The sequence below is a fragment of the Ambystoma mexicanum genome, chromosome 2p, assembly GCF_040938575.1.
Source record: "Ambystoma mexicanum isolate Mex_15411 chromosome 2p, UKY_AmexF1_1, whole genome shotgun sequence".
Lineage (NCBI taxonomy): Eukaryota > Metazoa > Chordata > Amphibia > Caudata > Ambystomatidae > Ambystoma > Ambystoma mexicanum.
In genome coordinates, this window is record NC_090923.1 from 173,179,830 (window position 1) to 173,196,460 (window position 16,631).

A 16,631-nucleotide genomic window follows, 5' to 3' on the forward strand; every position below is an offset into this window, starting at 1 on the left:
AATATGACTGGATTGGCTGTGTTTGCTTTAACCAGAGCCAATCATATTGTGCCAGCAGGAGAACGCTGGCCCGCGAAAGAAGGCAGGAGAGAAAGGCTCCTGTCCCGAGCACCAGTCTTATTTCCCATCCACCAGAGCTGGAGCTCTGGTTGCATCCCCTGGAGTTGCAGGAGAAACATCCACATAACCTTCACCCTCCTAGGTGTTAAGGTAAGCTTTGGGTAATTAGTACCAGCACCCTGAGCTTTATTTGCGGATGCGCTACACCCGCGATCAACCAGTAGCTAAATTTATTTTTATGCATTTGCATCATCAAGAAAAGTGCCAGATCCCCGAAAAAGTGTCTAAATCGCGCATTTTCGCAGAATCCAGCACCATCCGTCATTAACAGCCATGAGGTTTGTCTTTTCCATCATGGCCACCATCGAAATCCGACCAGCAGCACCCTGAGCCATATGGATAGAAGCAACCGGATTGGCTGTGTTTGCTTTAACCAGAGCCAATCAGATTGCGCCGGCAGGCGAACGCCGGCCCGCGAAAGAAGGCAGGAGAAAAAAAGGCTCCTGTCCCGAGCCTGTTGGAGCCGATAGGAATGATAGAACATATTGGACTTCTCTCTACTCTGCAATCTCAGTCTAAGCGTGATTAAGATATAACGACTGCAATATATCCTCATTATTTTGCTATTCTCCCACATTCAGCTAAATATAAGCCTTCCGCTCCCCCCAGCAGTGTGTAAACACTGTCCCATTCATTCTCGGAGGTTCACGCTGCTTGTGCCCACTAGTGCTCTTACACAGATCCTCTGCGTGTGCGCCGTAGCGGCACATCTACTGTTCGCCCCCTATCACAGCATACACTCACACTCCTGCACTCTCCCTGCCACACTCCGCACAACCAGCCTAACAGTCCTCCTTATAGTCATCACTATAATGGCCCCTACGCCTCCTCACATACACCCAGCACACCTCACTCAACACCCGTCACTAAATTTACATGCCACAGCACCAGACTATAACATCACACAGTCTCAGCCGCCTAGCCTAGCTATCAGACTCCGCAATCTCAGAAATCGATCACTTCCGAGGTATTTACTCTGCTCACCCACACCCATCACGACTAGAAATAACAGATTAGGCACCCGCACTGCACCACTACCCCACACTAAGATGAGCAAATGCACTGCCCCTCCCTCCCCACAACACCAACTTGCCTCTACTCTACCTCTACCTCGCAAGTCCTTCATTTCTACACACCTCAACAAGCACACTTCACCCCATACTAGTATAAACAAAAATCTCAAAGGCACACAATACCCACCTTTCAATGTGCACTACTGAACGTACGCTCCCTACCTGCACATGCCTTAGAGATAAATGATCTGCTATCCACACATAATTGGGATCTACTATGCATCACCGAAACCTGGCTCAATGAGGCCTCCTCCCCAGCCATCGCACTAGCCCGACCCCCAGGCTACACCATCCTTCGGCAAGACAGACCTGATAAGATTGGAGGGGGAGTCGCCCTTATCCACAAAGACTCACTGCCCATTAGACTAGCAGACCATAGTACATGGGGTGGAAATGCCGATATCCTATCAGCCAAGCTTACGCTCTCCCCCAATAAGTTAATCAATATCCACATCCTATATAGACCCCCTGGACTCCCAGCAGATTTCCAAGAGCACCTCTCCCACCGGCTCAGTAACAGCATTAACAAATCCTCCAAAATCCTCCTACTAGGAGACTTAAATTTAAGATACAATGATCCTAAGGATACACCCGCCACAACCCTAGCAAAAGAACTCGCAGACCTAGGATTCTCCCAAGGAGTCCTCACCCCCACTTACTCCAAAGGCTGCACCCTTGACTGGGTTATGGATCACAACTGCGCATCCAACATTATCTCAAACAACGCCCTTCCATGGACGGACCACAGGTGCATTGAATTCCTTATCCCCACTAACCCCAGACCCAAGACTCTCACCCACGACCACCTGCCATTACAAGAAGTTCTAAAAAACTCAACGCAGGCAACTTGCAGCCCTACCTCAAAAAACCCTGCCTAGCACTACCTTTCTCTCAGGACCCAAATACACTATCAGCTATCTTTAATGACACGCTCACCAATGCCATAAATTCTATAGCCCCACTTGAAAGCAAGAAAGAAAAAAAATTATTTCACTGCAACTCTTGGTTCTCGGACGAACTCCGAACCCTCCGAGCACAAACGTGTCAGTCACTAAAAAACTGGCAAACGAATCCCAGTGACCTAAATAAGAGCCTTTTCAAACAGATAGCCATCCAATATAAAAAAGCCATCTTAGCAGCAAAATCGAACTCCTTCAATGATAGGATTTCAAAGGCCAATTCCCAAGCTAAAGAATTATTCGCAATCTTTAATGAACTAGTCACACCCCCGGCTACCGCAGACAAGATAACTAAAGACAAAGCCTGGTGTGCTAGCATTCAGTCCGCCATGCTCAACAAAATAACAGTTCTCCAGAATAAAATCCAAAACCACTGCAAAGCCCTCCCAAACCAAAAAGCTAACCGCCCTACACAAGACAAGTGTAGCAATTTAAATCACGCTCAATTCGCCTTCAGAGACGTCACTGAACCTAAGGTCCTTAATCTCATCAAAAACCTCAAACCATCTCTCTGCAAAGCAGACATTTGTTCCCCCAAAATCATCAAGGAATGCGCTAACGACCTAGCACCCATGATTACTGCCTTCATTAACGCATCATTCCAAACAGGAACTGTCCCAAACAATCTCAAGGAAGCCTGGGTGCGGCCACTTCTAAAAAAGGCCACACTTGACCCAGCGCAACCCAACAACTACAAACCGGTCACAACAGTCCCGTTCCTCTTGAAAATCCTGGACAAAGCAGCTCACAACCAGATCCAATCATACATAGAAGCTAATTCCATACTAGGCAAAAGGCAATCTGGCTTCCGTGTCCGGCATGGAACAGAATCGGCCTTATTAGACCTAAAAATCTCACAGATCATGGACAAAGGCAAACCTGCCCTTCTCCTCCTTCTCAATCTATCAACAGCTTTTGACCTGGTAGATCACCAAACACTCACCTCACTAATGCAGCCCATTTTTCTAAACAAGCAGCATCCTGGATCAAATCCTTCCTCAAAGGAAGAGCCATGAAGATCTACTCCGACACAGCAAATGCAGATCCTACTACTATAAACTACGGTGTCCCCCAATGTTCATGTACAGCCCCCACCATCTACAACCTCTTCACAAAACCTCTCTTCGACCTACTCGACTCCATGGGTGTTGAATATACCAACTATGCAGACGACACCCAAGTACTTTTACCTCTATCTGGACTCTATCACCAAGACGCCACTGCCCTTCACAACATCTATTCTACTATCCAAGCATGGATGGCAATCAATGGCCTCTGCCTTAACGGGGATAAAATTCTCATCCTTGGGCAGAAAAACACAATAACGAAGCTAAGCCCCCAATACGCCAACTTCAACACAGACAACTCAACCATTTCTGTATCATCCCCCGTCAAGACTCTAGGTGTCCACATTGACGCTAATCTATCGATGAACAAACAGGTCAGCGCCATAGCCTCTGCATCAGCGTTCAACACCAAACTCATCAATGCCATTAAATCCTACCTATCCGCCCCCAACCGCTTGGCCATAGCTAGAGCAACTATAGGCGCTAAACTCGATTATTGCAACGCTCTCTTAGCTGGCACCTCTGCCAAGAACATTCACAAACTGCAAACCAAACAAAACAATGCCCTCAGAGCCGCTATGAGCATCCGTAGAAGAGACCATATATCTCATGCCAGACGTGCAGCAAGGTAGCTTCAGGTCAAAGACCGAATTACTCTGAAAATCCTCACCATCACACACAGATGCATCAACAACACTGCTCCCACATACCTATCTGAAGCAATATCAAGAACCCCTTCCACTCGCCCCACCAGAACTCAGTACACCAACCAGCTACACATACCACGCATCAAGAGAACCACAGCTGGAGGTCTAGGCTTCTCCTATATTGCACCGAAACTTTGGAACTCACTCCCTGCCACCCTTAGAGCTGATACATCCATCTCTGTCTTCCGCAACAACCTCAAGACCACTTTCTTCAACTAGCACTGCGACTTCCTCCTGTACTCCTGTCATGTATATTGTAATATAAACACAAAAGGAATATAACTATATTGTAACCTTGTATAGATATTGCTCATGACTATGTAACTAAGCTCCACGATGTCCTTGGGCTGTTGTGCGCTATATAAATATGAATAAAACAAACAAAACAATCGATTTAATGTGGCTGGGATGCTGGCCACCATTCCCTAACTCAGGTATGGCTTGTATTTACAGTTGTATGTGCGACATGGACAACACCTTCAGAGTTGTGTCGTTTTTGGAACAGGGGTGCATATTTTGAGCACAGCCCCTGCGCTGCAGTGCCTTGGGTGTCACTGCAGCTGTAAAGAGGGCCCCTGTGGCCGCTGAACCTGCTCTGTGGCACTAGTATAGAGCAGGTGCTGTGAATCAGGATACTGATGCAGCAAGGCACAAGTACACACTATGCTTATGGAAAAGGGGAGATGGAATTACCTGCATCATTTTATTATTTAAACAAAAAAAGCCAGTGCTTCCACACCCTTGCCAGATAGCAATTCCTCACAGTACTCATTTCACCAGAGGACATGCCTGGTATGTGCTGCACACCCTGGATCTGCTATCCTCTGTTCCGACCGGGAGTGCACAAATTGGTGAAGCCATATGTAATCTGATAGTTCCAAGTGTGTTGTCATCTATGACATAAGGGGTAACCTAATGGTTAGGGGCCAGCATTACCTTTGCAAACCTAGGTGAAAAGGCTGATAAAGTGGCCCAGCAATCAAGGCTAGCTCTTAGGAGGGAAGCAGGGCAGATAAGAATATAACAAACTATATAACTAATTTTAAATGTAGGATTGTTTTCTGTAAGGAACTCATGATGGCAACATTAAAGACAGACACAAGTGATCACAGTTCAAGGGCAATTTGTTAAACTGTATTCAGGTTTGAAAAACACCTAATCTGAACCTAAATCTAAGATGGGAGCAAGCGTCGACCATCAAATGAATATAAAGCAGTCATAGAGGCTTTGTGTCAAATAAGAAGGGCCTATACTAAAAAAATCTATTGCCAAACCTTACAACTAATACAAAAAGGGTGTCGGATAGTTATCAAGAAACGTTAGAAGTGTTCATGAACAATATGTCAGGATGCGGTAGCTTGGGACTGCCTTCCCCACGTTTTGAGCACAGGATAAGGTGGGGCTTCTGAGAACAGCACACCTCTCGAGTTTTCCCAAGCACGAGACAGTTCCGGTTTCAACATCTCAGAAGTCTTAACAGCCAAGTCTCTTTTCAATAAAAGTCCCTTTCCTTCGAGGATCAATAAAATAACAAACAAACACAAAGTTCCTTTTCATGTATTCTTTGGGTGATGGATTCACCCCTAGATCCCCCTCTTCAGCGCGATGTCCTTTCACAAATAAAGTTCCACAAATCAAAATAATCAGTTCCCTTTTGTGGGTTTTAGGTGATGACTTACACCCTGGGGTCCCCCTCTTCTGGGCGTAAAACATTCTTTGGTAATGTCAGGACCTAGGATAGCTATGCTCTCTCGCTTTAGATGGCCTATCAAGTTCCGTAATATCGAAACAAAAGTTCACAGCGTTCATCTCTTTAGTTGGGTGACAGTTCTTCACCTCAGGGTCCCCCTTTTCCGGGCGCTGACCCTTCTTTTACTTTCAGCCTCCCTCCACCGGGTTCACTGTGGCTTTTCTCGGGTGATGGGTTGACCCCTGGGTCCCCCTCTTCCGGGCGCCGACCCTTTTTTACTTTCAGCCTCCCTCCACCGGTTTCACTCTTGCCAACTTCACATTTGCTTTCAATGCTTGCAGGATTCACTTCTCTTGCTTTCCCACAGTTCTTAGGTCAAAGGCTTGTCTGTATGGGGATTTTGCTTGACCTCCTGTATGACCACTTTGACCTATCTTGACGCTCTCCTATGGCCTTCTGGTAACTGTTCATTAAGACAGGGATTGACCAGGGTTTCTCTGAGGTGCCGGCTCTCTTTTGCAGCTGGTCTCCCTTTTACAATGTTACAGTTCTCACTGTGCCATTTTGTGATCTTCATTCAACACAGCCCGGCTCTTATCGGCTCTTCCCTCGACTCACCGGCAAGGCCGGTACCACGGAAGCAGGAGTCTCCCTCGCTCCGGCTTATCTGCGGCGATACGGTCCGTGTGCCCTTGATGTCTGCCGCAGCACAGTTGGGCTATTGTCCTTGGCCTTACAATTCTTTCAGCTGAGGGTTCGCAGGGTTTTTTCGAAAAGGGCAAGGTTGCGTCTTTCCTCATCAGCCTTTCGATATTCGCCACCTTTCTCCTTCTTTTGAACTACCTGGTCCGGACACCTGTCTCGTTGTGCGGTCTGCCTTGCTCGTACTGTGCTCTCTTGCTCCACCTTTTATCCCTATGGGAAAGGAAAAGGGCTGTCAGGTGTGTGTGCTTCTGATCAATTGCCTTACTTTGCCTGACCCTTGTATTGGGACATGTCAGGTAAACGGCTCTGGTATTAGTCCGTTCTCTGGTGTGTCGTACAAAAATGTGTGTGTCGGAAAGGGGGGGGAAGAGGCAGTGGATTTGAATGTTCTAAGTGGTAGGATGGGGCAAAGGTGTTGAAAGAAGGGGGATACCGCGTCTCACCCGTCAGTGTCCCACTCCCCAAGGACCCCCCATACAGGTGATCCTCCCTCACTAGTCCACCCTCAGGAACTGGATCCAATAGCGATGGCGATGTCCACGACACCTGGATGACAGATTCCCGGGGTTTAGCCAGGGAGACACCTACATGTTTCTCACAATTCACACATAGAAATGTAAAAATATACTTTTTATTTGGTGGCACAGCCTTTGAGCATGTTCTGAAGTACCCCCATCTGTGGCGCTGGAAAATAAACTGTTGTGCTTGGAGTGGGTGAGGCCACTTATATCCAGGGCACTGCCACCTCCAGTGGGTGTCACAAGTCGCCATGCAGTGCAGTGTGTAAAAAGCATGAAGAAAGTGTGATTTAAAACATTTTGAAATCCAAGACTGGTAGCTGGACATTTCAAAGAGAAATAATCTGGACAGGTGATGGCATCCATTAGAAGTCTCTGTTTATTCTATAGTAAGTGAGGATTCCCCAGTGGAACTATAGTAGTTCAGCCTGCTTCCCCACCCCATAGGCACCCCCCTTGCACCAAGCCGGGCGCGGGCTGTCCCCACAACACCCAACTGGCTTATAAGGTAGGGGCTCACCATCTCCACCCTGTAGTGCACAATTTGCATCCCAATAAGTGCACACCAGCGCCTCTCACCTCCTGGCAGCAGCCTTACAGTCACCTCTAGAGACCTTGTCTGGCACCCCCTTCCTCTCCCCCACCTTGGCGACTAGTTCAACCACTGGTGCACAGGCACCCGACTACTCCTGTAATTTATTGACCATTCAATGGCCTTGTTCCCACACGCTTCACTCCAGGCATGTTAAAAGCACCACCCCGTAGCATTTGGCACCAACCTCATGGTGCCCCTAAACCCCCGTTCTTTTCTCTACCCCTGTCATTGAATGCTCTCTATCTCTCTCCCCCTTCCCTCTTTTGTCTCCCTCCAGGAGACATCAGTATCTTCATTCCGGTTCAGCAATTTACTGAACACCTGGCAAACCCGTTTGCATTCCAAATCACGGTCCTGAAGAAGATGGCCTGAATCTCCTACGCCATTGAAACCGGTCGACCCCTTTCGGTCATGAGGGCTCTCATGACCAACGCTTGATCTCTTATACATTTACTTAAGAGACACAACCCTTGAATTACTATCTACTGGAGCACACTCATAATCACTGAGTGAGCCACACATTTTTATAAGAGCCTTCTCTAGCCCCCCAGCCCTCCGGCTGGACCTTTTTACTGACCTACCAGTGGTTACTCCACCAGTACTCTTACATACCCCAACCACAGTGACCTACGGGTATCAATAAAGTTGCACACTCTGGATGGAATATAAGCAGTTGACCTGTTTTACAGGTTGGATCCACGCTCAAGATCAAGCAGCCTCAAGACCCAATTCACTGTCTTGTTGTACGCTGCTTAACCCTCTGGAGTCTACCACTGTTTTAAAATGCCCCTTGTTGTTTTGGACGACCCGTGTCTGTTTCCAGACATTGTCATTAGTATAGAAGGTTGAGGGACAGCACTCTCCTCTATATCTTTTTAGTAGGCGATACACCACACTCCACCCAGGGATAGGCACCCCCGCTAGGTTTAGGGTGTTCTTCCTCAGGGTCAGGTACGCCGAGTCGGGTGGTCCTCCCCCCTTTTTCATGTGTGTTGAGTGTGAGCACTCTAATTGACTCATTTGTTTTGCAATCCTTTGATGCATTTTTGAATACCTACCTTCCTAAAAAACCGCTTTTGTTGTGTTACCAGACGTTATCTTGTTAACGGTTTAGGATGAATACGGTGCACCAATGCACTTTAGCTACATAAGCTTTCCCTGTTGTTTCTTAGACTAAAGAAAGCTGAGCAAGTGTCCAAGCACAATAAGTGCATGATGTTGATTTACAGCAGCAACTGTCATCTGCACTGGAGCAAAGCCGAGGAAACACTGCAGGCCAAGGCATGAAGAGCCAATACTAATTGGGTGGATGAACAACCAGCAGGAAACAGCAAGACTAAGTACTGTATCGTTACACAAATAGAGACACGTCACAATGCACCATTATTTTTGCCAAGGTGAATTTGCCAACTTTGGGCTAAAACTAAAAAAGTATTTTTGAAAAAAAGTAAGAAACTTCAATGTTAGTATATGTATGCTCTCCAGTGCTCCCTCTCCCCTCATTCACCAAGCACCCTTGAGAAAAGCACAAGTGCATACTTTCCCAGTCAGCGTAAGTAATTTACATACAACAGATGATGTATCAAACAAATCCAATGTGTACTGCTACGGGCCCCGATGTGTGCAGTTCACACAAATAAAGAAGCATGTACAGTTTGAGCATTCGGATGTGCTGTGGTCATGTGTACTGTGAATACATATGGTGGTCTTACATGCAAATTTGTGTTTAGTTCTTTAACTGGGAGAAACATAAAAATGTAAGAATTTACAATGCACCCAAATGCTAGGAAAGGGGTTGGTACAGTCGTACAAGAAAAACTACAGAGAAAATGTTACTAACAGTGATTTTGCAACTTGTCATTGTGCAAATGTTGAGTATTATTCTTCCACCTTATGGCTGATTCTGGGAAGGTTCTTTAAAACTGGAGAAATATATTGCTAATGCATGCTATTTCACAAACCAATTATCTCCATGTTTATCCTTTTCATACTACAAATGTCTTTCCACCAATGCATGCATGCTAATTCTGAACCCTGCAATGGAATATATGCAGAGAGGGAAACTAGCACTGGCCTAATAGTCCATGCTCACCTCGTCCCAGTGCTGGGTTTCCACATGCAGTTGCACCAGAGCTTTCAAATCCCCAATCTTCATGTAGGTCTCAGCCGCATAACCATGATGACCCAACTTCTTAAAGTAATGAGCGCATTTGGACAAGGGTTCCCGTTCTGCCTTGTCCAGCTTCCGAGCTACATCGATCAGCCTAAAGCAAGGGAACAATAGCAGTGACAAACAAAGTCAATAGAGCAACTGCACAGGAGACACGCAGTGACAAAGCTATTTGGTGCAGCTATAGAGAAATAGATCAGTTTGATGAGCATCAAGATTTGTTCAGTGCACTTTTTTTTGCAGAAAGTGGTGTGATGATGGACAGGGCACTTGCTACACATTTGATATTTGTTTGGTGAAGACAGGTAGGGTGATTTCTATTAGCCAACTCCACTTACTCTGAGAAGGATGGAAGACCGAGCTTCCATCTGTGACTGACAGGTTACAAATAGATGGGAAGAAAGAAGCCCATTGATAAGCTTTTCTGAGGTTCCCAAGTTCAAAAGGATGACTTAATCCATCCCCGACACTCCCGCAGCCTTACATAAGTACAATAGTGATATCGTTTTTGACATAAGACTATTTATTACTGTGATTTGGGCCTCTGGTGAAAAGGATCTTATGAAGTTTTAGTTGAAAGAACCTGTCCTTGGCTACACATCCACTTGGCCATAGTCTCCAAACATGCTGGAATATGTATAGCTCTGGCCTCTAATCCCACCTCTAACTAGACAAAGACCTGGGTATTGTAGCCATGCATACAGAACCATCTTCGTCAAAAGGCATCACATAAAGATAAAACAATGGAGGTGAACGTGCTAAGCCCTGAGGAACTGCATGTAAAAGATGTTGTAGATGATGCGTAAAGTAATAGAGCCATGACAGCTAGCATCTAACTTGGACCAGTCCTTGACCGTGCCCTGGATGCATCAATGGTAGAGGTGACAGAGGACCAACTGACAGTTCACTTGATCAAATGATGCCAAGAGGTCAAGCAACCACCTGCACAGTCACACTGCCCTATCCGTCATTCCTCGTAGGTCGTCCAATACACTGACCAATGCATTTGCAGTGGTTGATCCAGGGGAAACACCTGCCTGTTGTCCATTAATAATTGAGCTTCAGTAAAGCTGTACATTTGGGGACCTACCACACGTTCCAGCAGTTTACCCACATAGGGGAGCTGTTAAATAGGCTGGAAATGGGAATAGGTCCTTCCATTAAGGTCGGTTTTCTAAGCAAAGATCTGACTACTGCAATTTTAAGCTCTTCTGGAACCATAGCACCCTCCAAGGACAACTGTAATACCTATTGCAGGTTTGTCTGAAATAGGGAATTGAGTGACTTGAATTTTCTCACTGGTTACGGACCTAGCTTGGCTGGCTTGATCGAATAAGCAAACTGGTCCTTCAATAGCACTTAGAAATAATTCCTAATAATTTTCTTATGTTCACAGATTGGGAACCATAGGCATATTGTCTGTGGTCTCATGTAAGTTACTAATTTTTTGCAAAGAGAATTGCATAATGCAATTGACGTTAGAATTGACCTTTTGGAGGTGTGACTGTCATGGAGAACTTTAAAGATTTCCTTTGAGTAAAAGAATAGCATTTGGCCTCTCGGATAGTCAATTTATATTCCTTAAGCTGCTGAATGTAAAAGGCTTTCTCTATGGAGTTATGGTGCTGCTCTCTTCTCTCCTGAAGTGCGAGAGGGACTTTGCACTCATCCAACTCTACAGTTAAGCATTTATTGGTAGTAATTTTCTATTTATTTATTTACTAGCCACTGGCTTTAAGGGAACCACCTGGACGAAAGTGGTTTCCATATTTTTGCAAAAGGTAGCTACGACTTCTGATGGATCCGCTTGCAGTACTGGCAGAACATTTTCATATGCTTGGCCTTACAGATGTAATGTTCACCAGCTATTACGGGCAGGCGGTTGCCTTAAGGCCCTCCTAAATGACAGTACTAATATTAAAACAGTTGTGTAATGGAGAACTCTGTTAACAAGTGCAAGTGCTTGACAATTAGAAAGCATTGAACCAATGGCCATATACCTGAGGGGCTTCCGCCACTAACGGAACAAGATATGCGGATTGGCTGTTACTCAGATTTCATATAGGAGTCTAGTTTGGTATGGCAAAGCATACATCCGGATCACCTACTATCACAAGAAATGATGATCACTCAGCGTCATTGCTGGGATTGCTTCTCTCATAATATATCAAGTCTAAATTTGCAATTTGCGTACAGTCCATTAATAAGAAACCTATAGTTGCGGCATTCCAAACACCTCCTGCGGCAAAGTGGATATGCAGAGCCCACTTGCAAGCAATCCAACTGTGTGAATGAAAGATGACTTGGATTGAAGTTACGCCACGTCCTCGCAACATGTAGGAAGAAGTGTATAGCCCACAGGAACTAGTTTGCAAGGGTCACCTCTCACAGCTGGCTTTCAAGATGACATAAACATATCTTACACAGGGAGGTTGTCAAGTCATTTCACATGGTATAAAAGGATTTAAACAGAGTCAAAATGCTTTCTGAGATTATTGAGGAACTCGGGGTCTCAACGTGGCCTGGATACTAGGGCATCAACTGGATACAGGGTTTCAGTTGTACACCCAGAGGAATCCTTTGGATCTGAAATGAGTTTGGGTGCCAGGTGGACGTTTTGTGGTCTCAGCACAATGAGCTTATTTGAGCCAAGGCCAAAAGTATGCATTTTATGGGCATCTTTCTCAAGTAGCCCACTCGCATCCATTGCTTTTCCAACACTGAGGCCCGCGTGTAGCACAGCCAATGTGCCTTAACTGGAACCACAATATTCCAAATGCTCTGTGATATGCATCTCAAACCTAGGTTGTAGTATCCTTGGTTTATTACTGTACTGGTAGCGCAACATACATTGCGACCTTTCATCAAACATGCAGCAATGTTGGCCAGTAGCTGACCAGCCAACCCCAGTACTGGAATCTGGGAGCTCCTCTCTAGTAAAGCACCTCAATTCTAGCATACTGCAAGCCTTGTTCGGGGTACTGATACCTACAAGCACCAACCCTGCAAAGGCACAAAACATCTAGCCTGTTCTCCGAAAACTAAAACACGCCCACATTTCAGCACTGCATAAGCACTCTCGACTGAACGGGATCACCAGTGCAATTCCTGCAAGGAGGACACCTCCCTCCCCATCCTCCACCATCTATGGTGGGATCCTGACCTGTATTAGCCTCTGCGGCTCCAGCCCAGCGCCCTCCTTCTTAATCACAGGAGACCTTAATCCTGACCTGAATTAACCCTGCCACTACGGAGCAGAGCGCCTTTTCTGCTCCCCACAGTTCACAATGGCTGACATGAACAGAAGGAGGCAGGGTTAATATGGATCAAGGTGTTTTATGAATAAATCATATACCCAAAACCTCTCTCTGCTGAACACACAGGGCCATCGCTAGCTGTGGTTTTGTACTCGGACTGAACATGACATTTACTTTATCTAGAAAGCACAACAATACACGACGTGTGACCCTGCAGGGCTGGTATGTCGCGGGCTGGGGAACCAAGACCCCAAGCTTCAAACTATATGGCCTTGAGCGAGGTTTACTGTATTCAACTTGCCAACTCTCTTTTTCTTGACCCAACCTTCAGTGCAGTGCTTTAAAATGCCCTTCAGAGGCAGCTTACACGAAGGAGGGCTCTAGGGGGCCTTGTGAGGCGATGGGAAAATTGAACACAAAATCACAGAGTATTCTCACTCAATGCCTGTTACATTATAGACAGTTTCCACCGTGCATCGAAACACTTCACTCTTGCCTAAAAAAAAAACCACAAATGCACTTTATTCCATTATCTTCATAAGTTTTGACGTCACACAAATCTCTCCCAGTAGAGAGGCCCAGCCACACGACCGCAGCATGTTTCGGGATATAGCCATCCTCTAGAGTGTGGCAGAGTGCTTGATTGAGGGAGGAGAGTGTCAAAATAAAGAGATACACAGTCGTATGTTTTGCTGCTGAGTTGTAGTGAGCAGGTTTGTACCCTAGTGTGGGCGATCTCCGCATAGGGAAGGATTTGTGTGAGTAACATTCAAGCATCCAGATCTGTGCTGGCTCATAGGCCTGCACTTAATGTATGGGGTTGATCACCCCTCCCCCATCTGGTGGTCACAGCCTGGCACATACCTGTTGCTGTGCAACTGTCTCCCTAGCCCTTGACCTCTGTAGATTCCCTAGCACTTACCCCATTCCCATGCCCCTTCTCCCTCTCTGCACTTGCACGATCCAAATGTTCACAAGGCCTACATAGTACGGCCGCTGTCTTTGTATTTTGCATTTTCCTTGTCTTGCTGGTTTTCCCTTCCCTCTGCCCTGTGAGCGCTTTGAAACACAATTTTCTTGATGTATAAGCACATTACAAATGCCCAATAAAAAAAAAAGAAATAAAAGTAATACAAATAATGGAATAAATTGAGCTTGGATCATTCTAAGGGAAAATAACTAAATGCTTTGAGGCATGGTGGAAGGTGTGCCTCGGGAGGTTAGCTCAGGTGGCAACATGCTCACCTTTGAAGCAAGACGACACAGGGCAAAAACAGGTTCGATCCCAAGGTCCGCGCTTAGAAACCTCTGGGTATTAAGTGCGTTATAAATAATCTATCATACCATATCATATGGGAGAGCAGAACCAAACAAAATGCCAAGACGCGTGATTGGACTTGGAGGAGTCCTCCTAGCTTTTTGTCTAGTTTCTGATACTCCCAGTGGTCGCAGGGGGAATAGTTGAGTTAAACAACGGGTTTTGTGTCGATGTGAGAGGTGCAGGAGTTGGGATGGATATCATGGCTAATATCATGGAGCCCTTGGCTCGGTGATATTATATGAACTTGACATTTTATAATGGCAAACCCCCATTGGATAACTCTCTGTGAATTAGCCCCTATGTGTCCCAGCTCAGATGATGAGAGTACCGTGGACTAAGGCATTGGGTCTGAAGACTCCTCTCTAGGGGTCCTCTGGCCGAGCTGTGAATAGATGTTCACAACTGGAAGTACTCCACATTGACAGGCCATGGATTTCGTAACACTGGTGACATTAGTGACTAGAAGGACAGAATAAGCCCGGATGATGGACTTCTAGTCTGAAATGCATCGGATACTCACTCTGCCGCTTCAGTGTGAATGATGGCCCATCGTCGCAAGAAGACAAAGCCATGATTGTGTGATTTTAGTATACTATCATGAATGCAGTCGTTTTTTACTACATACTTTGGTTCCAGGTCTGGTGGTTGATATCAGATTTATCCTACAGTTTCTATTTTCAAGAAAAGGCGCATTTCGGCTACTGTTGGGCCGCACATACCATTGATACTGTATTGTACTTTTTTAAGATCTTGGTTTTACCAGTGGTGCAGGCTCCCACATACAGTCTTAGACCAAAACAGAACCAGGCAGAACATCACTAGAGTTCAGAGCGAGGAAGGGAACCTACATATCCACCCATCCGTGGTCGCCGCTGAGCTCGATGGCTTTCAGGTTCTCGCCGGCGGAGAGGTACATCTCGGCCGCCGCCTTCGGCTCCTTGATGTTCTTGGCCCAGTCGGCCTGCTTGGTGATCAGCAGCTTGGTGTCCTTGGGGTCTCCGGACTTGAGGAAATCCTGGGGAAGCAAAGGAAAGAGCAGAGGTCAGCGCTGGGGCTTGCTTCCTGCTATTCCAGGAGGCACGAGGACGGCGCTGCTGGTCATGAAAGGCGCAGGTGCTTCCCCTCAGCATAAGTGTTTTATTGTAAAGGGCGTGGGTTATCGGGGAGACACTTTGGATGCCTTTTAATCCCACCACCCTCAATGGGTTCAGCCCGGATGTATGCACCGTATGCGGCGAGCATGACTTCATGGGGGGCAAGGGTCAGCCACAGTAGTGTCAGGGGAAAGGCGGCTTGTGATCACAGACACAAAGTGGGTGGGGGGTCGAAGCATCTGCAGGGGGCAGAAAAAAGATGACGCCCCTTTCTCTTCACAGTACCCCCACCACACGAATTTCACAAACGGGTTCAACGGCACCCCTCTAAAAAGAAGCACACCAGCACAAACATCTGCTACTTAAAATCACCATAATGTGTAGGGCACAAAGCGAACAAAACCACCGTGTCTGAGGCAAACAAGCACCTGAATTTAAAGCTCAAAGGGATCCAGGTAATAGCGGTGGATTCATACGTTTCTTTAGAGAGCGATCTACTTCGTACTGCTGTCCGTCACGGGAAGGGCTTGCACTGAAGAGGGAATCGGGAATGTCAAGAGCAGTGCCTGTCCAGTCATAGAACATGACTTTCAAAAGGAGTGACTTGACATCTCCTCATTGGCTAATGTCCGGGGCTCTATGAGCCGATATGGCTGGCAAATCCCAGATAGCCCATAAATGAGCCAATGTAGGAATGCTGCATCAGTCCCTCAGAGTGCAGTGCTATTCTCAGGCCGGGCTGAGCATTGGAGGGGGCCCATTTCAACATGATGGTTGGAGGCTCACCTTTACTTAAAGAAAAGCCGTCTGAGGCACCTATGGGGGGCTATGGTTAATAGCCGCCAATTATCATGCGAGTCAGCTGGGAGCTGAAACACTGAATGCATGCTGAATAGCTATGAATCCTTCTTTGCAAGCAAGAGGCTGACGGGGAGGAGCCAGTGTTGAAAGGAAACAAGGTGATAACACTTCTGTTTTCCCCCCATGGAAGTGGCAGACTGACGGGCTTCAGCAAACGCAGCTTCTAAGGAGAGTGCTGGAAAGCGCACACTGTAAGCCCCAAAATGTAAGTAATATATAAAGGAATATATTGTCATGCTATTCAATTGCTGACTGGCAATATGGGAGCAGTTGTTGGGGGGGCCCCACTGAGGCTCGATGCCCCTTTCATTTGAAAAGGTTCAAATGCCCTGATGCCATCCCTGTCTCTTCTCATCCAGGAGCCACTTAGAGCCCCACAGCCAGTACCACTGCCCTCCTCCTTTGGGCTGCCCCAGACAGACGTGGACCAGGCACTCCAAAATTCCCCCATCCCCTTCCTTCACCTTAAACCAGGGTCGCTCCTGGTTTACAGG

At 46.5% G+C, this 16,631-nt stretch overlaps 1 protein-coding gene across 4 annotated transcripts in view; it reads right to left on the minus strand.

The window, feature by feature from the left end:
- Positions 1-16,631, minus strand: part of IFT122 (intraflagellar transport 122) — a 1,464,758-nt gene that overhangs the window by 554,330 nt on the left and 893,797 nt on the right. For all 4 annotated transcript variants that reach the window (XM_069643447.1, XM_069643448.1, XM_069643450.1 and 1 more), the window contains exons 18-19: positions 15,031-15,197; positions 9,527-9,698 (exon numbers count right to left, since the gene is read on the minus strand). In XM_069643447.1, the coding sequence (XP_069499548.1) occupies positions 9,527-9,698; positions 15,031-15,197 (339 nt within the window). The remainder of the gene's footprint in view (positions 1-9,526; positions 9,699-15,030; positions 15,198-16,631) is intronic.